Source organism: Aulostomus chinensis, chromosome 24 (assembly GCF_037954235.1).
Source record: "Aulostomus chinensis isolate RoL2024-O1b breed Wild chromosome 24, RoL_Achi_v1.0, whole genome shotgun sequence".
Classification (NCBI taxonomy): Eukaryota; Metazoa; Chordata; class Actinopteri; order Syngnathiformes; family Aulostomidae; genus Aulostomus; species Aulostomus chinensis.
The window spans coordinates 3,184,270-3,207,691 of NC_141343.1; the positions used below are offsets into that span (position 1 = coordinate 3,184,270).

Here is a 23,422-nt window from a genome sequence, read left to right on the forward strand (position 1 = left end):
TTCTCTTTCCAGAGGAGGGAATAGTAGGAGGCGCAGATCCAAGCGCCTCCAGCCGGTACCTCCCCTCAGGCTTGCTCCCTTTCTACCCCCACCCCTGGTTCCCCCAGCAGTGCACATTCGTCATCAGGTTTGTCTGATTAAAAGACAGAAGGCCTCAGGTAGCTATTGCTGCTGCGCTGCGTCACATCAGTAATCCTCCACCATCTCCATCTCATTCAGGCTCAGACACTCGGCCGTGTTGTGGAAAGAGTACCCTGCAGGTGGGAGGGAGAGAAGGGAGATGACGGAGGCACGGCAAGATCAGGACGAGGAGGAGAGGAGAACACTTGAGTCATACATTAATAAGTAATAATAAAGGAGAGGAATGGTTGCGAAGGAGAAAATGCTTTCTGCTTCATGAAGCTGCACTTGATTCCAGGTGCTAACTCTTATTGTGATGTCTTATTGTTGCTAATCTGTAGCTCTACCAAAGAGAAGTCCTGGACGCACAGACAAAACCAAGGTGTGAGATCACATACCTAAGATGCTGGGGTCAGAGTGCAGCATCATGGGCTGTTTCTTCTTCATCTTTCCCCCCTGGTTGTCATAGAGACCAGCCTTGCCCATGTGATTGGCTTGGAACATGGACTGCAGGGTGCTTGGATTCATACCTCGCATTGAATCCTAGAAAACAAAAGAGGAGAGGACATTAAGCCAAACTGGAACTATGGAGGAGAAAATAGTGTCTGTTGAATATTTTAACCAGATTTAGGGCTTTTGCAACTCATCCATTTTCGACACAAATCCTGTGAAGCTAAGTTCTGACAGGGTGCGACACCCTCTGCATTGAACCCCCCCCCCCCACCCCCCCACTGCGATTGTACCACTCTTAGATGAAAATAGGTCGTTGTTTGGAGCCCTGCCGAGCTCATCAATGTCACTTCTCTCTCTCAATGACAAACCAAAAAACAGGCCAGGACTTAAGATATCAACACTGTCAAAGACGGCAGAGGAGAAAACTGATACTGGCACCCTGACAGCAGTTAAGATCGAGCCATCAAGTGTTGCTATGATCAACATTTGAAGTCAAGCATGTGGAAGGATGCTAACGGGCACTCAGATGTCTCTGTTGTACCTTTTTGAGCAAACTATGGTGACAGAATGCAGAGGTGCTTGAAATTGATGGCTCGTGTTGACTGCGAGCAGATACTTGTGGAGATAATCAAATGACAGTCTGGGCAACAATTCCAGAAGGAAGGTATCAGTGGGCTACAAGCTAAGCTAACGGTGAAACTCAACTCCTAATGTACAGCCTAATCGCAAACCGGCCCCGACTCACTGCCTGCGTTGCTACTGGACAAAGGAAGCAGCATCACCATGGCGATGGACCTAACATCAAAAATCCCCTTACATTTATTTTTATGGTTTTCCCTCTGCATGTATGAAACAGAACTCGATGTTTCAGGCACCTCTAAGCATATTGGTTATCAACATTACAATGCTGGGGACAACAGGTAGAGGGAATCTGGGACTTCAATTGTTCCTATGCAAAAGAAACTCTTCCATTGTTATGGAACGGACCAAATTGCTCCATGGGGTTCAAGAGTACATCAACATTGGCTGGAAGGAAGCAAATAACAGCTTCAGTCTGAATGAAGTAATACTATCATAAGAAAAAAAAAGGCAGGGCTATTGCACTGAACCACTACCACAATGACACTGAAAAGTCAATGCTTGCGTGTGTATTTGTGTTTACCTGCAGAGGGAAGTTCATGTTCAATCCCGCCACTTCCTTTGATAACTGGGATGATAAAGAGGAGGAATTTATACTGACACATTCTAACACACACCAACAAGATGTTTGCTGTTCTTCTGAGATACGTTATAGTTTTAAAACGTACTTCATGTCGCATCACCAATTTATACATTCTCCTCCCACCTGTAGCGTCAACCCTCCCACTAGGAGCAATTTTCTTTTTCAAAGCACAGGTAGTAAGACACATACGCCAAGGAGGCCTTTACTTGATCCATAACGCAAGTGAATAATTCATCACATTTGAAATGAATTATGACCATGCCTTTCCATGCAAACTCTGACAGCAGATTACAGGTGACATGAACAGCAGCAATGCTTGCAGCATCGATCCTGAGACAACTCCACTCCCACCACTCTACTGATGCGTGTGTGTGTGTGTGCTCATCTCTCATCCTCTGACACAACTGACAAATGCAGACTGCCAACACCTCTACTTTTACTGGCGCAATCTCATGACTTCAACATGCCCCGCCCCTTTATCGAGTGCAGTGCCTGTTTATTGAGGGTCGGGACCAGTGATTTTGCAGAATCAAACCCCTTCCTGACAATTTCTGACTTTGCTCTCACTCCTGATACGAGGGGAGTGCTAGCAGCTGACTTCCACAAACATCTGGCTTTGGTCTCAAATGAGAAGGGATCCACCCTGCGGGAGTCACAGGTATTTATCAGCTCTGATGAGTACTGGAGCGAACATAAAACCTGGGTGAAAGCTGTGATTTATTTCCAATCTACCACATCTTACAAGTAGTTGGCACTCCACGACCATCTATATGCATGACGGAAGCAACGGAAGATTGTCACCTCCGCTGGAAGGATTATTCAACTATTTAAAGAAGCTTCACCTGAATATTTCAAAGACACACTTGTACGCATTTGTGCGCCATGGGAAAAGGGTATGCGTCTGTGCGCCCCGCCTCCCAGCCCAGCTTTACTGAGGATTTATCTGTGTTAAAATGGAAACTCCATGTGACCACCGAGAGGAGAGAAATGGCTAGTTATGATGTCAGAGTGCACCTTCACCTCACTGATGAATTAATGAATGTTGCCATATTGGCGCAGTTTTCTTCCAGACCCACACTGCCATGTCTCATCACGTCAGACACCTCACAGCATGGATGGCGTGCATCTTTCCTCCTCCCACCTCTGCTGAAGTTTAAGCTTCTGGTTGCTGATCAAGGCTACGGTTCTGAACCTGTCATAATGCTGTTTTCATCTCTGTATCCAACCGACACAGTTTTTGCTGTTGCTGTTCTATATTTCAAAAACAAACACAAGCCTACCTGCTGTTGCTGTCTCTGTTGGTTGGCTTTCTGTTTGGCACGTCGCTCCAGAAACTGTTTGGCGAACTCTTTGGCTTCCACTGTGTCCCCCAGGTAGTACCGGATGAAGTCCAGCACTGCATAGGGAGACTCCACCTCCTTCAGGTATGCCACAATAGTGGCAACTAAGTAAAAGACATCCATATAATTTAATTATTATCAATGCTGCATGTAGGGGGCTAAGGTGGAACTCCCCTACATCATATCTATCAGTTATATGTGAATTCTCCCCTTCTGGTATTACTAAATACTTCAAAGCTGAAAAGCTTACCATCCAGAGAAGAGGAGGAGTTGTTGGCAGAGGTGTTTAGAGCGTGCAGCATCTGTTCACACCAAGTGGTGAAGCCGTCCTGAGGCTTCATGCCCTGCAACAGCTTCAGCAGCTTCTCCTCCTCGTCAGTCCGCTTACGACGCATCAAGTACTGATCACTGCAGGGGAGAACAGGGAATTAAATCAGTACTGGATGTAAAGTCGCAAAGCTTACTTGAGGAAAGGTATTTGCATTTGACAGATGATGGAACTCCACAATGATACAAAGATTACAAAGTTACTTGAAAAACTGAAGTCATCAGGAGACAGGCTGCAGTACTTACTAACTCAAATGACATACACAAAAATCCATTTCAGTGAAATAGGTTTTCTCTACAGTACCTTAGTGATGGGCTGCTGCGGCTGTTCTTCAAGCCCAAGTTGTTGTTGCTGTTGCCACGCAGGCCAGCCTGGTTCTTCACAGCTTCGTCCCACATGCCCATGCTGCCTGCAGAACTTCCGCTGCCACTTTTACCCTCCATACCTCCAGGCCCGCCCCACATGCCAACACCTTCCACCCACTGCCCTCCCATGGAGGAACTCCCCATTGACATGCTCGAGTGCTGCACACAAGAAAATCAAGCAGAGCGTTATGACAAAGAACTTTTCTTTTCACTTTCCTCAAGCTTAGACTAACTGACATTGCTGAAACTTACGCGGTCTCTCTGCTGGACTCTTTGCTGTTGCTGCTGCTTCAGAAGCCTCTCTGTCTCCTGCTGCATTTCTAGCAGAGCCAGAGCCGGGGGCTTTCCTGACTTAGCGAGCCCAGAGGAGGAAGCCCCACTCCAGCTTGAGCTGCCTGCTCCCGGCCCCTGTTGCTGGGGGGCCTGCTGCAGCAACTTCATGATCAGTTCTTGCTGCTGGCGACACTAAATAGGAAGATATGAAAGCTGTAATCCTGATTCACTACATTCACAATCCAAAAGCTGTGAAACTGTACAACAGGGCAGCGGATAATTCAGACCGTAACATGGTAAGAACCAGTTGTAATCGCTCATTTCACCTGCTTGCGTCTGAAGAGCTCCTCCTCCTCTCTTCTCTTCTGTTCCTCCTGTTGCCTCCTCTTCTCCTCCCTCCTCTTACGCTGCTCCTCCTCCTCACGCTTCGCCCTGAGTTCAGCGTCTCGCCTCTCCTGCTGGAGCTGAAGAAAATGCATTCAAGAAATTGGGGGGGAGAAAAATGAGCAAATGAGTTTACCTCAATTCTGGTTGAAACACTTTAAAGAATGTGTCAATGAATTATCAAGTAAATTAAAAGTGTATGAATTTATTTCATTTCAAATGTTTCAGCCACATGAGTAGGAGTATAAAATGCTAATGTGATGCTGTAAATCCGAGAAATAAGCAGATCTTGACTGGAACCTTTTGAAGCTGTTCGAGAGTTGGACCCTGAGTAGAAGGATTCATTGTTATGTCCCAAAGACTGGCTTCACCGCCTACACAGAAACAAAATCGGGGTCATTTTTTGGCAGGGACACCATTTTATGTGTTTTCATGATGCGCATGTACAGGAGATAAGAGCCAAGATTGTACCTGATGGCTGTGAAGCTGAGGTATGCATGTCCCACATGGACCCTGTATCTGGCACTGACATCGACCTGTTCATCGAAGGCATCATACCCTGCTCACTGCACCTGGAACATACGAGCAAAAGACAAGTCATCATTGGTGAAAAATGTCAAAAACTAATATAGAAAGGCTCTCTGGCCAGACAGGCACCTGTTAATGAGCTGGAATAGCTGCTGCTGCTGGAGCTGTTGATAGAGAGCTGCTGCAAGCTCTTGTTGCTTTTTCAGACGCTCCTGATCCAGGTTTCCCTGAAACCGAGACAAGAGTTCACGGAGAGTAAACACCAAACACGAGACACTCGTTACACACACACACAAACATCTGAAGCTGTGCCTCACATTAGAGGTAGCAAGAGATGTTGAACTGTCACAAGCACTGGTAGGAAATGTGCTGTACTCAGCTCCTTCAATATGAAGCTTACACACAACTAGTGATTTAATTATTACGATTAAAATTACAAGAGTAAGGCTTGAGTGACATTTTCAATGAGGGATAATACTTTGGAACAAAAAAAGTCTGTCATATTATTTGCAGTTGACTAATTTTTAACTGTGACCCATCTTTCAAGTTTCCCTCTCCTCTGCCTCCTCCCCTCCCATCCTCTATGTTGGCTGAGCTGACTCACAGTCCCTGCGGGCCCCCGGGTGGGCTGCGGGCGCTGCGTTGGTGGTGGCTGTCTCACCAGCAGGGGCGGCGGGGAGGGACCTGGAGCGAAGGGCACACGGCCCCACATCTTGATGACATCCCCAAGGGGTTGGAAGCCCTCGTCGCAGCCCCGCTTCACCAGCAGGGTCATGGTGAAGTAGCCTGCCTGGAACCACTCACACATCTCCACAGTAGTGAATGGACCTGGTTGTGGGGGGAGCAGAGAGAAGAATGTACAGAGGAGACACAAGCAAAGCAACATTATGAATAAATATGATGTGTGTGTATGTGTGTGTATGTGTGTGCACGGGCCCGACTGTGTCTCAAAGTGTACCCTGGATCTCTCCTTGCGGATCTTTGTAGAACCACTTCATGGCAGCCTCGTGTGAGAGCGGCAGGGCAGCTGCTGTGTTCCTGCTCTCCTGCTGCTGCAGAGCCTGGGTGAAACACTCCTCCTCCAAAGACGTGTCCTGCAATGATGCCACCATCTTCTCGGCCTCCTACACACAAGCGCACACACAGTTTGCGATCAAAACATATTTCTGTTTTTGTGGCTGTGAATTTACAACCTTTAGCAGCTTGGATGCTTTATTACAGCTTAGCAATCAGCAAGAGCTGCTCAAGTAAAGCTGCAATAAATAAGAGCGCCAAGTAGGCACTGAAATTCTAAAAATACTTTTCTCCATGATTGTGTTGGACGTATCATCTAACCGACAGTTAATTTTGCTCCCCTTGAACACATGCCAGTGCTGTTGTTATGGAGGTTGTCATTGGAGAAGAGCTGTTGGGTAATTAAAATCTACAGGTTTAAACTCTTGGCTAACTGCCCATTTGACAAGAGGGTACATTGTGCAATGCTGACATCTTGGCAGTACTGGAGGTATCCTTGAGCAGATGCTGGTATAAAAACAATAATATTTTAAATTCAAAGAGTCTGTTTTTCCTTTTAGAAAATGCACAGATGCACCTCACGGGACATCCACTCAAGATGAGCTTCAGGTTTAATCTTGTTACCCAGCATTAATTACAAATTGATTGTTCATTCAGTGTAATTCGTCTAGATTGTGCTATTGTGCAGTAATCTCTGACCTAGCAGTGATTGCTTTGTGGTAGGCCTGGGTGATATGGACTAAAAATAAAATCTCAGATTTTTTCACAAATACTTCGATTCACGATTTTTTCCCGCGGGTAAATGTTTCCACCACAGGAAGCTGTTTTTAAATGGGAGTTTGTTGGTTATAGCGTCTTGTTCCCTTCGCAAAGAGCGGCATTTCTCCCACTCAGCTGGATGCCTCTGTTTTAGATGCTGAAATAAGTTGGTTGTGCTGCTCCCTTTTGTTGCAACGGGTTTCAGACAAACCTTGCAGCGCACAGTCACTTGTTCAACGTCTGTCGCCGCAAACCCAAACCAGCTCCAAACCACTGACGACACTACTACTCTCTTAGAAACAGAGTCCTCGCTCTTGTTAGCAATGTTGCTGCTATGTGGTGCTAACAAGGGGGAGGGATGAGGGGGAAAGCTATGGAAGCTCCAGGGGGACAAAAGGTGCACCATAGCAAGAGTAAAGAAACTAGAATAATTGATAAAATCGATATATCTCCCAGGCCTAGTTGGTGGAGTAAGAAATCTGAGATGGATGATTGACACGTGTCCCTACTTGCTGCAGGTGCTTCATGCCCTCATCATCCTCAGTGTCTCCTCCCCCAGATGAAGGGAGGAGAGGAGCAGCAGAGGAGGGTGGTGGGGGAGGCAGAGTCGAGGAGGTGGCAGTGCTGGGGCTCAGCTGGGCCTTGGAGCACCCTACTGAAGCCACGTCTGACAAGAAAAAAAAAACCACACACTCAATTAACATTAGAAAAACAACGGGTGCTATTTTTAGTATTTCTATTTATGGGCTGATGATGTTAGACGAGAAGCAGAGCCACAATCTGGCTCTCTGTCTAACACTGCTGTCAGTTAACAAGATACTAAATAACCGGGGCTTAAAATATTGTATATCAAACCAAAATATCAACTGAATTTCTCCTCTCACACTCACATTTTCCTCAGACTAAATGGCTGAATGTAAAAGGACACAAGTTCTTAAGTAACATAGCGAGAGAACCTGTCTGAAAACTTCAGATCAATATCTGTCATTTCTGAATACACAATATACACAGGAGGGTTGACACCACAGTAACTGGACTCCCTCTGGTAGCAGTACACTGCGTGACACAGAATCTTCACCGACATTAGATGCAACACAGAGCTCTATAAAAATAAACTCCTGTTGACAATCATATGCACTACAGGCGGATGCACTACCTCTAAAAACTGCTCACAGGTTAAGAACCCCTTTGGACATCTAACTGCAATTTTACCAAGTAATTCACCGCAGCGCCACAGCTGAAATCTAATATCACAGAAGATGTGACAAAAGGTCAGGAATTATACATACGTCCCCGAAAGGCTTTTACTGTAGAGTAAATGTGAAATTAATAATTAAACGCCCAATAAAAGTGAAATATGTACCTTCAGTGGGTGCACCACCATCCTTGACAGGGTGACTGTTGCTAAGCTGAGGGTTGTCCACCACTGGGCCAGTGTTGCTGGGCTGGGGCTCCAGGGATGGAGGGGTAATGCGGGCTGGAGGAGAAGAGGAAGGTGATGCTGGCTTCGTCTCCAAATCAACCACAGCAGAGCCGGCTTCTTTACTCTCTGTCAATGAGGAGTGCAGGGAGAGGATAAAGAGATTGACTGGGAATTGAACAAGGGGGAAAAAAAACATTAGAAAAATAAATGAAGAAATAAGGTCCTTCCTCACCCTTGTCTTTGTCTCCATCAGCACAGTTCCTCTCAATGTCAGCAAGACTTTCTTCCTCTTCCTCCTCTTCTATCCCCTTAAACTCCAATTCTTCCTCCAGGATTGTCTCCTTGCCGCCCTTCTGAAAGAGGACAACCAGGAGAATGATGGTCAATGACACACATGGATGGGGTGGAGTTGTTTTAATTAAGGAAAACAGAAAATAACCAATACACACCTTCATAGGCATGAAAGCTCCAGAAGAGTCAAAAGTGCCCATCTCTCCGTCCTCCTCGTCTGTGCACCACTCAGGCAGGCCGTCTCTGTCATCCTCCAGTCCCTCGCTGCCCGCACGCCGACGGCCTCCACCGTGACCCTCAGAGTCTCGAAAGTCAAAATCAAACTTCCTTCTACGACTCTCTCCTGGGCCACCATGGTCCCGCCAGCCTGCTGAGCGAGGACCACCATCTGACAGAGACAGAAAGACAAAAGAAAAGAAAATACCACCATCAGTTAAGACACAGTTTTTACAGAGAACTACAAACCCAAGGTACCTCAGTTCTCAGACAGCCACGCACATGTCTCGGAACGGGTTTTTATCTTTCCTCCCGTGGGTGTTTTGTCTATTTCTGACTTAGCTGCAGTTTGGAGTTTAATACAAATTTAAATGTGTGTTATTTTAGAAGACGTTGTGTGACCACTGTGTCCTCAGAAACCGTGGCTGCTTTAAGAACTGTTCCGCTGTAAAATGTCAATTTGCTTACTTTGCTTGCCAATTACATGGACAAATCTTGTGGGATCACTTTTTTTTTTTTTTTTAAGGCCATATTCAAACACACGGCTTGTGAGAAATTCAGCAATTGGCATTGGACACGTCCAAAATGTTTGTTTGTTTTTTTACAACAAATATATGCACATAAGAAAGTACGTGATTTTTCCTCACATACTCGTCTTACTTCATACATAATTTTGAAATATTTTGATTTTTTTGAACCAGATCCTAACAATGAGCTGCAAAAGTTCCCAATAATCCCCTTCCACACCAGCCCCTGCCAAGCAGGGCTAACACAGGTGGAATTATTGATATTAATTACTGACTGTGGCTGTTCACACTTAATAAAACGGGGCCCTAATTATTTCTGATCAATTACACGCGCGTTCACCCCGCTACAACGTGTCAAGGCGGCTGCTTTGTCAGACTCATTCAGCACATCTGGTCTCGAGCTGTTAATTCAGAGCGGGAGGTTTAAACCTGAAGGGTGAATGCTGGAGGGGTGAGGCCTTAACCTTCACCTAGAGAAGTCACCGTTGTTCCAAAGTCTTGTTGTCCTTTGCCCAAAAAAAAAAAAAAAAGGAAAAAGAAGTGCACAACAACAGAACTAGAACTGCCACGATGGATAAGGTAGCTTGAATGCTTTATGATGGGCACAAACTACAGGCTCAACAGGCCAAATCAGCTTCTTGATGATAACTCAAGGCTGCTCAGATGATCAGGTAGTGTAAGGGGGACACAGATCCAGTTTTAACTTGGTCTCTCTCAGTCCTCAAAGTTGACCTATGAGTCAGCATTTTTTTTTTTGTGCACGTGAGTACTGTTCACTTCCCAGCTCCTGTTTCAGCTGGCTCACCTGTGTATTGTGAACACAAAGTACTCCAGGTTCCCTTCACTATCATGGCCCTCTGGGCTCGCTGTAGTCAGATCACCATGGCACCATTCGGTCTTTCTTTAGTCAGTGTCCCATCAAAACAATCTAAAAACTGTTGGTTTAATCTAAAAATTCTCCCTAACGATGCTTCTAAATTAAGATTTATAAACTGTCTGACAGAAATAGAACAAGGAAGTAGGGAAATTTTAAAAAAACAAGATTTCATCTATGTTGGTCAAACATTTGGGACAATTTTACACAAGATGGAGATATAAAATTATAATTACCAGCAAACCAGCAGGTTAAAACCTGGGAAGCACCACTTTTTTCAACAAATTCTTAACTGCTTCTTACAGAAAACAAACAGCTCCTCTATCACGGAGAGTAAATAAGTGGCCTGCCTAAACCACGTTTAAAAATGGAAAGTAAATAATGTGTGGCTTTTATTTTCTACTCAGATTTTGAAGCAGTACTTCAATAAACAGATAAAGTTTGTGTTTATCATACCATCCCTGCGGGGTCCAGCAAGTCGCCAATTACTTCCTGGCTCACCCTCCTCCTCCTCCTGTTCCTCCCGAAGGGTGCGCCAGTTATCGCTGTCAGCCCTTGTGTACTCCTTCCTCCCTGGACCCACGGGACCTCCGGACTCCTCAAAGCCAGGACGCCCCACCTCCCGTCGCAGTGGCTTCTCAAATCGGCGCTCACCTCTGGCATAAGGAGGGAAAGGAAGAGAAAGTCACATCAGTGGAGTTATAAGCAAAGTCAAACAAGCCTAAAACACAACTAGTTTGTGTTCTTGTGAGATCCAACTGACCAAAACAGACATCTGTGTACCATGAGGTAGTGTGTGCGTTTCCTTACCGATCATCCCAGCTCTGGCTACGGTGTATTTCTCGGACGCTGCGACCAAAACCCACCTCTGCATCTTCAATACTTCTTTGGTAGAATCCACCTTCACCGCGGCCTCGGCCTGATCACGTAAACACACACACACACACACACACACCATTTAATCAATCAACTCTCTTCACAAGCACTTGAGTTCAGGAATTTGGGAAGATTATCTCATATCTTGTTTTCTTTTTCTCTGCATTCAAATATTGAAGTATTTTCCCTTGAAATTACCTTAAAACTCCTTCAAGCTGCACATACAAATACATGCACACACGGTTTCCTCAGTTGCACCCTTTGCTGTCTTGAACCGGACAGCTAGTGTTTACTTTGGCCATTGACATGTACAGAGAACTGCGTGTGCTCAAGGTGAGTTCATAGCCCAATGCTTTAAGACAGGTGTGGCTGGACAAAGGGGGTGCGGGGCGTGTGTGTGTTTGTGTGTGTGCCTGGGGTGGGGGGGCTTACTGAGACGAGCCAAAAGGAAGTGTGCTACATCAAGATGGTAGGAGAGAAAGAGGAAATAAACACTTCACTGGCTGGCTTGAATAAACCATTTAGGTTTCTCTGGACAACAGCCATCCAGCTATTGTGGTTGAAGCCAAAGTCTTTGGGCAAGATTTCTGTTGCTGTTGGACTCGTTTTAGTGAGAGTGGCCGTGGATTTATTAGACATGCACTTAAGTTGAATGAATGATTTGTTTTATGTGTTGCCATTTTGTCTAGGTGACTGTTTTCATTCTTCAGTTTTACCTCGACCGCCTCGTGTGGCCCCTCGTCCTCTGACCACTCCAGCTGGGGCGGCTCCACCCACCCCTTTACCCATGAGCCTCAGCACCGCCACACTGTTCACAGACATGGAGAAGTTCCTCTGCAGGGAGAGTATGGAAAGAGCAAAAAGGGGGGAGAATGTGAGGAATGTCAGCTCACAGAGCCATTTGTCTACCCACAGAGCAGCTCGCTGGGGAAGTGAGGCCGTATCACAGTGAGATAGTGCATGCTGGTATCAGTGTGTTTGTGCCAGACCTGCTCCTCCTCAGTGAGAGACACCAGTGCCAGTGGCTGCATGGGCTCATCTTGCAGAATAGCAGCAAACTCCTTATCCTGCATGTCCTCTGGGACCTAAAATGATATCAACAGACTCCTGAGAGAGCAAATTTAAAACATTTAGGATAACTGCAAAAAAAAACAACACAGACTACCAGGTTTCCTTTTGAGAATGAGGCTGTTTGCAATGCCATCATCAAATGTCAATACACAGCCCTGTACGGTGGTTGCTTCTGGCAACAATGAATATGAGTAGTCAAGTTATTCTTCCATTTGTGTTGCTGAAGGTCTGCAGACAGCAAAGATGATATTTGTCTGGTTCTACCGAGAACTTTCTCCACTAACCTTGTTGTCTTTGATATAAAGTGCTAACATCTCCTCTCGGCCGTAGCGGTACTCGGCCAGCTTGTACTTTGGCATGGCGGGGGAAGGAGGGGGGGATGTCACACTCCCCCCACTGGACAGTGCACGAAGCCTGGGTGAAGAGAGATATCATTCAACGTAAGTTACATTGATACTGAATGTGAATATTTCTTGTATGACTCTTAAACCGTCCATCTGTCATGAAATCTTAGGGATTGTGACCAATATGACATCACTTAGCAGGGGAAAAAACTAAAAATAGAATCAAAATGATTGAACTTTAATATCAAAGCTTTTATTTTGGTGACAGATTCAACAGGAAGGTGCTATTCTGCAATTACAGACTGATCCTTTAACACTTCATGTTCTCAGTATTTTTTCCTGACTACTGCTTATAAATAGCTTGGTGTGAGTTCTCCTGTTGGCACAGAGTATAAAAAAGGAGGGCAATTGTGTAATTCCTTTTAAAGCAATAGTGCAAACATCACATCATAGGCTCCACTGTAGGCTACTCTAGCGTTAAAAAGTTTCTAATGCCAACAGATGAGTGGATAAATGATGTTGCCGTCACATAATCCCTGTAAATCTGCTGTCATGTGATACATAATTCAATTACTTATCCACAGTAAACGTTAGCATCATCCAGGCTTTTACCGTTTCTGCTGTAAAATGGTTGATCATTTACTGGGAGTATCACCCAACCTGCAAAATGACTCAGTTTACTTTAGGACTTAGAGCAATTTGTTCAGATATTATTCAAAAAGAGCTGCACGATTGATTTTGTTATCCACATTTGAGTTAGCAGAAAGCTAACCAGAAGTGGCCAGCTCTGATAATGGGGCACGCTCAGTGCACACAGTCCCAGGCAGCGCAGGAATGTGGCCACATAAACGCCATCTAGTGTGAAATGCGGAGAGATTTACCCGACCCCAAGGAGCTTACTGAGCATTGTGTGAATTCATTTGGCTGGAATGTAAGGGACGTTCATTTATATGAAAATATGAAGCAGAGAAAAAATATTCAACATTCATTTCACACCGGGGGGAAATAATAGACTGCAATATTTCAACACAGGTCCTCTTGAATACATCTAGTTTGAGATAGATGAGATATCAGCTTTCCAGTCTCAAGATTTCATTTTAAAACGCTTTAACTAGTAGGCCAATTTCCAAGGCCTGCTGTTTAACAATGGCTCCATTCACATGCTGCTAAAAAGTGTGTTATTGACTCACAGCCCCACATCCAAACCATATGCACCTCAGAGAGATCTGCGCGTGGGTGTGGGGTGTCAGATGTGAGGTGAAAAAAAGCATCATGAAGGCAAATCAGGGAGAAATAAGTAGAGCAGGAACTGATATGCATAGTAAGAGGAGAGTTGAGGCAACAAGCCAGTGGGTGGGTAAAAGAGAAATAGTAACTAGTTCACCTCTAATTTAGCCTCCACAATGTACGGTATCTATAACCACAGCTCAGACCGAGAACGAGCTGAATCCAGTAAAATTACACAGCTTTAAAATCAATGTATTTTAACCAACTTTGATAAAATAAATACAGATGTGCTGAATTCTACTACAATGAGTAACATAACTGCAGACTCAGCTGCCAGCCAACAAAATCCCAAGCGGTTAAAATTATTTTGTACGAAGAACTTGTAACAATTTTAACCAGACAGCTGGAAGCAGACAGCACTGTGTACAGCGACATTAAAAAAGGGCACAGGGATAAAAGTGGGTAGCAAGAGCTACTGAGAGGAAAGCAGCTGCAGATGTGCGAAGAGAGAAATATTCTGCGAGTTTGGCTCTGCACCAAGAATGCTCACAGCAGTCGCAGGCTGTTAGAAATGGAGTGCTACCAAACTGGAGCCCACGCCTCCCATTAATAACAAACATTCAGGGACGGTGAGGGGGAGAAACGGCAGAGGAGACAAGAGATGGACACCAAGCCACCTTGATAATACCTGCATCCCAAGTATCACAAGTTCTCCCGCTGTTCATAATTAAAACGACTCCCGAGAGAACAGTCTTTGATACCGACAACTGAAGGCAGAAATATATCAAGACACTAAACTGTAGATTTTACATCATTAGCCAATTTCACAGAACTTTTCAGGGAGGGGAGGAATATTACACCACTGGTACACCCTGTAATCTGGATGAAAAGAGACAGAGTGGAGGAAACGCATCGTTCAGCCTCTGAAGCAGCAGAGGTAGTTACAAGGCCAGGTGTCATTTCTACAGCAGTGTCATGGAATATCTAGGGCTGTAATCAACCAAAGAAATGCTTGGTCGACTGAAGCCCTCAAATTTCGACTAAAAATCGACTCATTTTAGATATGAAAACTCTACTGTGTCAACTATCAGCACAAAACCTGCTGAGGAATATTGAGACAATTGTTTCTGTCAGGTTATAATGACTGAACACAGGAGCTCAGCATCGCGGCTGAGACACAAATAGACTTTTAACTGAAAACTTTACGCTCAAACACAAAAGGCAAGTCCACGGTAAGAATTTTTACAATTAAAACAAAAACAATTAGTAGACTAAAACACTGAAATGACAATGCTGATACGTTCACATACTCAAAACTGACAGGCAACCTAAGGTGGACACGTTAGCTCACCGTCTCTAGGTGATACGCCGTGTTTGTAGTGGAGCAGTGACATGAAAACTGTTGTTGGCAAACTTTGCATTCGACCTTTTTTTCCATGATCTGTTTTCATGAAATGCTGCCACGCTGCAGACGTCTTTGACGTGGTGGACGAGGGCTGACTTTAAATGAAACCGTCCAAATTCATCAAACCATCAGACGTTGGCCTTCTAGTACTCTTCAGCCTGTCTGTCTCCAGCGGGTCGGGCTAATCCAAAATAGCAAAACAAGGGGGGTGTTCAAAGCTAGATTGTTATCTGTGAAACAGGGGTGCTTTGAAAACACCCCCATTAGCACTTGGTACTTTCCTCCTGATGAAATTAACATGGCAAAAAAATCGACCTATCAGAATTTTGGTCGAACCAGAACGTACTGACTAGTAAATCGACCAGTCGACTGGGAGATTACAGCCCTAGGAATATCCATGTAAAAGAGGCAATTACTATTGAATATGGACATCTAAAATGATAACCTCTGGGCATTTCATCCCACCTGATAAAATATATACACCAAGGCTGCACCAATTACAGACATCCTGACCACATTCCGGTCCTGATCCCAATCAAAGTCCTTTCAAGTTGTTTTTCTGTCTGCCAAGGGTATCATATGTAACTTTTGCTTACATGCATAGCCACAGCAGATATAAGAAATACACCTGAGGTTACGTCCAACATGTTGTTTTTCCTCTTCCAACCTTTTGTACAAGACAAACTCCTGGACCATTAAAAAAAAAAAAAAAAAAAAAATCTCTCACATGAAGATCTTGAGTGCGCAAGTATTCAAGCATTATACTCTGTAATGAAATGAAAAATCAATTGATCGTTTAGTTTTTCATAAATGACGATCAATTGTTACTTGATTATTTACACTTAAATCCATTTAAAGAAAAACAAGAGGAGACATTTCTCCCAGAAATTAAACACAAGACTTTTGGTTTCCAGGTTTTAGTGCACTGCCCTTGACCACTGTTTCTCCGAGTTGCCTCCTTGTTATTATTTTAGATGTGAATGATGGTTACAACTTCAAAATATCAACTTCTAATGTCAATTTTGTGGAAAAATGGTTTGAGCTTTGTTCTACAAGTTATATTTATCACTGTTAGCCCAATGCTACATTACAGAGAACTGCAGTGACGCCTGCTGCAGTGGTAATGCGTCACATATATATGTCATTTCAACAATGTGGCGTTCTGTCCGTTATACATCTCTTCTTTTCTCTGTAATGTTTCCCACATATTGATTTATTTGTGGCGGCCCACAACAACATCAAATTTGTGGCAGCAGCAACCAGCCGTGGGTGCGGTGAAACTATTTTTAGGAAATGGAGAAAAAGAGTTTGAGGAGCTCAAGAGGACAAACTCCTGTGTTTTTGCTTCTGCAGCCAGTTTGACCAGAATAGATCAACAGGGGCAGCACAGGAGAATGTCTGAAGAGCTACAGACGTGATGACAGAGAAGAAAGTCTCCCATGACGAGTTTCCACGTGTTTGGTAATTTGTCTTGTAAGGTCTTCGATCTGAAATGTCCGATGCCGCAATGGAGCGACTGATGCAAGTTCTTTGACTTGCCTGCCTGTGTGTTTACCGTCTGACGCCAGTTAACGTCCTATCACGACACTGTCAGCACGGAGGAGCTGTGACGCACAACAAACAGGGAAAAGCAAATTGCGTCAAATGAATTCGCCAGCTGGTCGCTACGATGAGTGTTGGCAATGTTAGCTGGTTTGTGTTGCATTGATAACTGAGCACACAGCTGGGTAACCACGATGTGGATTAAAACAGTGAACGCACTTTAAGGTTAGATACTTTTTTTTTTGCTGCTGTGTATAGTTCGTGGCCGGGGGGGGGGGGCACGATTAGCATCAAGCTAAATATATGTGGCTGGTTCTTACTGCTTAAGGAGTCACAAACCAACGTGGGGGACGGGACATCTTTATGAGCTACGAAAAATAAAACAATTTGTGCTATTTAATAATTCTGATATAATGAAAAAAAAAAAGATTAATTACCATTCTGGGCCGAAGTTAAGAGTCTCAGCAGTCATATTCCTCACGTCCACAAAGAACTGAGTATCTGAGAAGAAATAGAATACAGAAAACTTGTTACCATTCGTGTACAAGCATGTGGAAATATCAATGAGTACATCTACCCACCACTGCTGCCTTACCCTGTCCAGATGATCGGAGCAGGCTGGACTGGGCTGGACCAGGCTAGAGCTGGCTGGGTTTAGTTAGGCTTAGGTGACTAAAAGGCTGAGTGGTGCTTAAGCTGTGGTCACAGAGCTCCCCAGACACACAGACACAAAGAGAATAGCTGCCAGTTTTAGGTGCTTGAGGAATACCAGGTTATCAGGTCCTAACTAGGTAAGGAAGGGGGTGTGACAATAGTTGGAGAATGGAAGCTGCTGCTACTCACAGACCAAAAAAAAGGTTGTTAAACATAAAAAAGAAACAAAAAGAACCTTGGAAATTATCAATGGAACAAATAAAACACTAGTAATAATGTTTTCTCGCTTTTTTTGTTTTACAGCAGTTATATCTCACATTAAGGTTAAAACATGAACCGATTCCTCCAAAAAAGGAAACACAGGAACAAAATAACAGCCGAAACAATGAAATCAGGCTGCTGGAACAGCTGCCGAGAGCAGACGCGACTCGCACTCCTCTTCTCCTTTTTCTTTCTCTCTCTCTCTCTGCGCCTTTCTTGCTTGCTCCAACCAAAATGCTGATTGCTGGAGACCTTCCAGGTAACTCCTTTAATTCCTGTCCTCCTTCCTTTGCACCACTGGAAGAAAACAGATTTGGAGAGGAGGAATCAGAGAAGAAAAAAAATCATGTTTGATGTGTACACTTAACAAATTAGCTGCATTCTCAGTTTGTCCCACTTATTTGATTGTCCTTTGTGTACACCTGCCAGACTGTATGGGACAATATGAGCCTTGCATTCACTGAAGGCACTGTCCCACTTTTAATCAATCTGCACGCTGAGACACACACACACACACACACACACACACACACACACACACACACACACACACAGGTATTCCTTAACTGAGTAAATGCAGAACATGTTCAAGTGTAACGCTCAATCATTGCCTGATGTTTCTACTTCTCACAGGAGATTTACATCCACTCAAACCCATCCTACTTCAATTATGGCAGGAAGCAGCTGGTTGGGGATACTTCCTGAAAAAGTGATGATAACTAGATAAATACCCGGGCAAAATCTGTCAGTTAACATTCTAAATGCAAAACCCTGTGATATACATTCAGGTGTATACATTTGAAAATAAAATTGTATCCTCTGCTGTCATGACAACTGGTCATAGCTGAGCCAAGCTCATACTGATGCAATTGAGAGGCTTAAATCTACAACTTCTACAAAAGCGCGTGCAAGCAGCAAACTCCCGCCAATCTTCCCACCCAAGAGGGGTGAGAATATGAAGAGTAATGATCTCTTTTTTTACAAGATTAATTGACCAGGTAAGTTGTGGTACCCCCCCCCCCCCAGGCAGAGGTCTGGCTCTCCTCAGTACAATTTACACGCATAGAAGTACTGACACAGGCCATGATTGCCACCACAACTTTTGATAGAATATAAAAACTGCTGGTGTTGATTGTTGGAGCGCTTGATTTTTCGCAGCATATAAATTATTCTAAAGTTGATACAAGCAGTGTGAACATTTGCACAGCCAGTTAAATGGTTGTCATGCCTTTAATTACCATGTCACACTATGATGGTGATAAAACTGGAGGCAGGCAGTAGCGCACACACACACACACACACACTGCAGCTGTCAGGAAATATGCTTTCGATTACAGGCGATCACACAAGCAGAGATTTTTGATTTGCACATCTTTTCCATCCAGACATCGTTCCAGAGAGAATAGCGATACACCAAAGAGTCCATGTTTTCACCCAACTCTACCAGATAATAGGGAGTTTCACTGTCTTGACTCAGTTAACTGCCCACTAGTCTGCTTTTATGTCTCAGTTAATATTAGTTACATAAACTGCTTGTCTTTTCTGTTTGGGATAGTTGAATGCAGGGAGAAGAAAAAAAACAAAACTACAACAAAACTTTTACTTTTATGAAGCAGTTTTCTTTTAAATCAATCTGCTCCCTCACCATGAATCAAGATCGTGGCCACACACTCAGCTGATGGGTACATGATTTTAATCTACAACAAAAACTGAATGAATGCAATGTGCAACTGAAAAAAGCTGACATGACCTGGCGCGTATGCATTTCTTCGCAGTATGAATTCTCATATGCATCTGAACTTTACTGTTCCATCTTGCAAAGATTTTCTCCTGTAACATTTCTCACGTGGCTCCATTCTCTCTTCAAACAAACAAAGAGGGGCACGCACACTGCTGGGCTCCAATATTTATCCATTTCTCTTCAGACTTTTGTTCGACTACCTTTTTACAGGCAGGCTACAACCTGCAGAGGGCAGCAGTGTGTATGCACCGCATCTTGTCTGCAACAGTCCGCAACCACTTGCTCTCCCTCTTCAGATCAACACTTTAAAACGCCTTCTCTACTTAAAAACTCAAATGATCAAGACTGAAGGTGCATCTGTACTGACTGGAAAAGTGCCGACCATAAACTGTAGAAGGGCTTGCATTCAACGCACCTCATAAGCTCTGAGATCTACGTGTGGTAAAGCAATACTGAAATGGACCTCATAAATCTCATAAATGTCCTGAAATGGCCTTAAGGTTGGTTAATTTTTTTTACATTCCAATTTCCTTTGTTGAAATCCATACATCTGTCACTACCTTCAATGGATGAATTATTAATAATCAAAGAACCAAGCTACATCATAATTTCTAATCCTCAGATTCCAGCACAAGCATATAAAGCAAATTTCTAGGGATCTCTGCAGTCGTCTTAGTTGTGAGGGTAAGAAAAATGACGGATGACCTTTAAGTAATAATACAAAATTAATACTGTTTGTGGGAAAGAAATGTACTTTTTCCACCTAAAAGCAAAACAAACATGACACAAAGGTCCATTCCACTGATTACAAAAAAAAAGAAAAGAAAAAGAAAAAAATGAGAGGCTGATGGAAGAAAAAGTTAATTTCCAACACCAACCACTGGCAGATCTTAATCAGCGGCAGTCAATTAGTTTCTTTGGGAGTTGAAAAATGCCCCATCAGTTCATGAGTTAGGGCTGGGTGATATCTGAGATACCCAGGTGTGGTGTACAGTTACGGACGCATCTATTCGGGGGTTTCAGGTCATTTTAGGCAGGCCCTCACATTTATCGCTGACTGCAGGAGCAGTACGTGTAGGAAGTATTTTGTGCTTTTTGTTTTCCATAAGTGGCACAAATACCTAATACCCTTATGAGCAGCCCGGCTCAACTACCAGACCGATGCTGGCTGGTCTCAACCGGACTCTCAAGTTGGCATTAAAACCTGCTTCGATGGAGGGAACCACGGTTGCAGTCGTGGGGTTTATTTTGTTCCACTTTGTCTCTTTCTGCCTGCTCTACATTGACATAACGAGATCAGAATTGACATCACTCATGAGCCCAAACAGCAAGACAGAGAGAAAAGGCCTAAAGAGCCCATTCAGGGGGCAGATCCTGTAACGCTGGCACCACCTGGCGAGTGTCCCGAGGTCCTGAGGTGGAAGAGCACCGTGTGTTCAATGCTAAAACGGAGCAGATTTGTTATAAATTAATATGAATGATTCTATTATGCAAAAACCTTGATTCATGTAGTGTCCGATTTCATTTTTAGAGACATATTGTTTTAGAGTTACGGTGATGACTGCCAATTGCATTCTACTCTTTGAACTTTGGCAGTTAGTTCATTAAGTCCATTTTAAAGTATTATTTCCACTCTGAGCTTCATCCCAAGATTAGCAATTATTTTACTAATTAAACTTATTTCCATTTAAATTCAATATTAAATTCCTGAGTGTATAACCAAAAAAAGTGGTTCAATGATTGGACAAATGATGTTTTGCATGCATACAATTAAAATATTATCATTTAGCATGAAAATGGTTTGACATCTCATTCCCATATTGTCTACTCCACTATTGTCTACATACTACTTTTCCAGGATTACTCATTTATACTTCGCAGTTTATTTCATTGGTGGATTAAGTTGTTAGAGTTTAAAAAAAAAAAAAAGTTCTCCATGAATATTAACATGTTCTATCAGTACTTCATTTTATAGGTTCACTGCTTTTGCATGAAATCATTTTAAAAAGAAATAAACAACAAAAAGACACTTTGTGATGTACTTCACATGTAGCCAACACTGGATTTTTTTAGAAATGCAGTTTAATTGTCCTTTAGCTTCAGCAAAACATTTTCCCGCATTGCAACTGATTTGAAAGAGCTGCAGAAATGATATTTTCAAATTATGACAACAGAATAATTTACAGTCCACTCAGAGTACCTCGGAGGACACTTAGTAACTTGACTTTTTGACAAAAGACCACAGGAGCTCAATTTACATGGGAGCTAATGTGTCAAAAGATTCAAGATATATCTGTTTGTGTGTGTGTGTGTGTGTGTGTACAAAAACTGAAGATTTGTGGACCTCTATTGCCCTTCAGGAATAAAATACATCCATCAAAGTGGAAAGGTAGGGAATTTGAGAAATAAAAGAGACAGTATTATTTTTACAATAGCTCAATATGTTCAATGAACTCTTCAGCTAGCGATGAGGATAGGACAAAAATATCTACAAATTTCTTTTTACAATGCTAAAAACTCTAATGTTACATAATTTTGCAACCATTTAGTCTGTTTTTTTCTTTATAAAAGCAGCAAAATACTTCACATAAAGAACAATTAATGACACTACTGACAGAAACCTGTGCAAACTATATTTAGAGAATTTAACTGAAAAAAAGAATTAAGAACACATTGAAACACCAGAAAGTGTACTTTATCTCGATATATCCATATCTATCCATCTATATATCTATAGATATAAATATATAGACATATAAATAAAGCTGGCTTACAGATTGCCAAACTGCTCAACCAGGAAAATACTAACATCTGTAAAGGTGTATCATTAACTTGAATATTGTAAGAATAAAACCAAAATGTGACTTTTGTAATGCAGTGGAATATTTACACATCACATTTATTACAAAACGTAGCGGCGTACGGATATAAGATTAGCATTGAAAGCGATACAAATCGGCTAAAAAGCGCGTAATGTTTTATATAATTTTAACATAGATATGCCGTGCTTTTATGTTTTAGCATGTTTTTTTGATTTGTTAAAATAGATAGATAGATAGATCTATCTTAGCTATCATTAATGGTTGCGAGCTAACAGTTCCATCTGCGTGTTACAATGCTCGTTGTCCAGGCTAATCGGAACCAGGATCGGTGGGTAAAGCTGGATCTTCCCCGAAGACATCGCACTTGTGTGGTGTGAGTGGCTATCTTATCTCCTAACCCCAACACAAAGTATGCGTTGATCGCAAAAGGCCTTGGCTCGTAGGTTCAAATGACACCAGATATGATGGCGGAGGGGGGCGGAGTGTTGGGATCACACTCCCCGGCCTGCTCAACCAATGTGCGGGACGACCACCTCCACTCTGTCGGCTGTTAAGCTACAACTACAACAATGCAAACAACAACAAACAAAAAATACCCAAAGCAAAAGCGGCTTTTTAAGCTCTTAAACGACTTGATTAATTTAGCACCGCTATTTCCTCCAACCCATTCGAGCTGCATGAGCCGTTGTTAGCTTGTTAGCTAACGTTAGCCAGCTAGCTAAAAGACAAGCTGCAAAGAGGAACCATGGCTTACCTTCACTGTTTGTAGCTACCAGACTGGTTGCCTGCACGGTTTGTCTACAGCCGATATTTTATATGCATTGGTCTCTTTAAACACTGTAAACGTATTCATTCGACAGAATCGTAAGTTCAGAAAGTCGTGCTCTGGATTTAATTCACTATTTTTTCCCCCTCTCCTCCAACGGTCGCTGCTGCGTATCAGTATGTGTCTGCTGGCTCCTATTCGCTGCTCTTCTTGTTGTTTGTGTTTCGGGAAACATGGCCGTCCGTGTGACACCACGTGACCGAGCATTGACAAGCGGCTAACCAATGTTGTAGCGAGGCAAACACACCCCTATTTACCAGTCTGGACACTAGTGTGTGTGTATGTGTGTGTGTGTGTGTGTGTGTGTGTGTGTGTGTGCGTGCGCGCGCGCGCTGCACTTTGTAGGGGCATTTTCCTGTGAAGAGCGTCTCTTCTAGACGGCCATAATTAGCCGGTTAGTGCGGGTTCAACACGAATATCGTGCGCAAATAAATTGCGTAGCATAAATGAAACCCTGAAAGCTCGCGGCCGGTTAGATGGAATAAACTAATTCTTTTTCTGTTTAATTGAACACTGTTGAGCTGGATTACGGAGTG

At 43.3% G+C, this 23,422-nt stretch overlaps 1 protein-coding gene across 2 annotated transcripts; it reads right to left on the reverse strand.

Moving 5' to 3' along the window:
* Positions 1-70: 70 nt before the first annotated feature.
* On the reverse strand, positions 71-23,128 carry gigyf1a (GRB10 interacting GYF protein 1a). Of its 2 annotated transcripts, none has more exons than XM_086198040.1 (25): positions 22,815-23,128; positions 17,178-17,794; positions 17,020-17,083; positions 12,349-12,478; positions 11,983-12,078; positions 11,710-11,827; positions 10,928-11,036; positions 10,574-10,773; positions 8,659-8,888; positions 8,442-8,562; positions 8,150-8,335; positions 7,296-7,453; positions 5,972-6,137; positions 5,675-5,841; positions 5,143-5,240; positions 4,957-5,057; positions 4,786-4,859; positions 4,428-4,565; positions 4,081-4,293; positions 3,767-3,987; positions 3,386-3,543; positions 3,076-3,239; positions 1,736-1,780; positions 519-663; positions 71-254 (listed from the first exon to the last, which is right to left on the reverse strand). In XM_086198040.1, exons 3-25 carry the CDS (start codon positions 17,052-17,054, stop codon positions 187-189), a joined length of 3,141 nt encoding a protein of 1,046 aa, XP_086054166.1. In that variant the 5' UTR covers positions 17,055-17,083; positions 17,178-17,794; positions 22,815-23,128; the 3' UTR covers positions 71-186. The 2 variants fall into 2 exon arrangements, with proteins under 2 accessions (XP_086054166.1, XP_086054165.1); XM_086198039.1 differs by having other exon boundaries at positions 5,618-5,841.
* Positions 23,129-23,422: the final 294 nt, after the last annotated feature.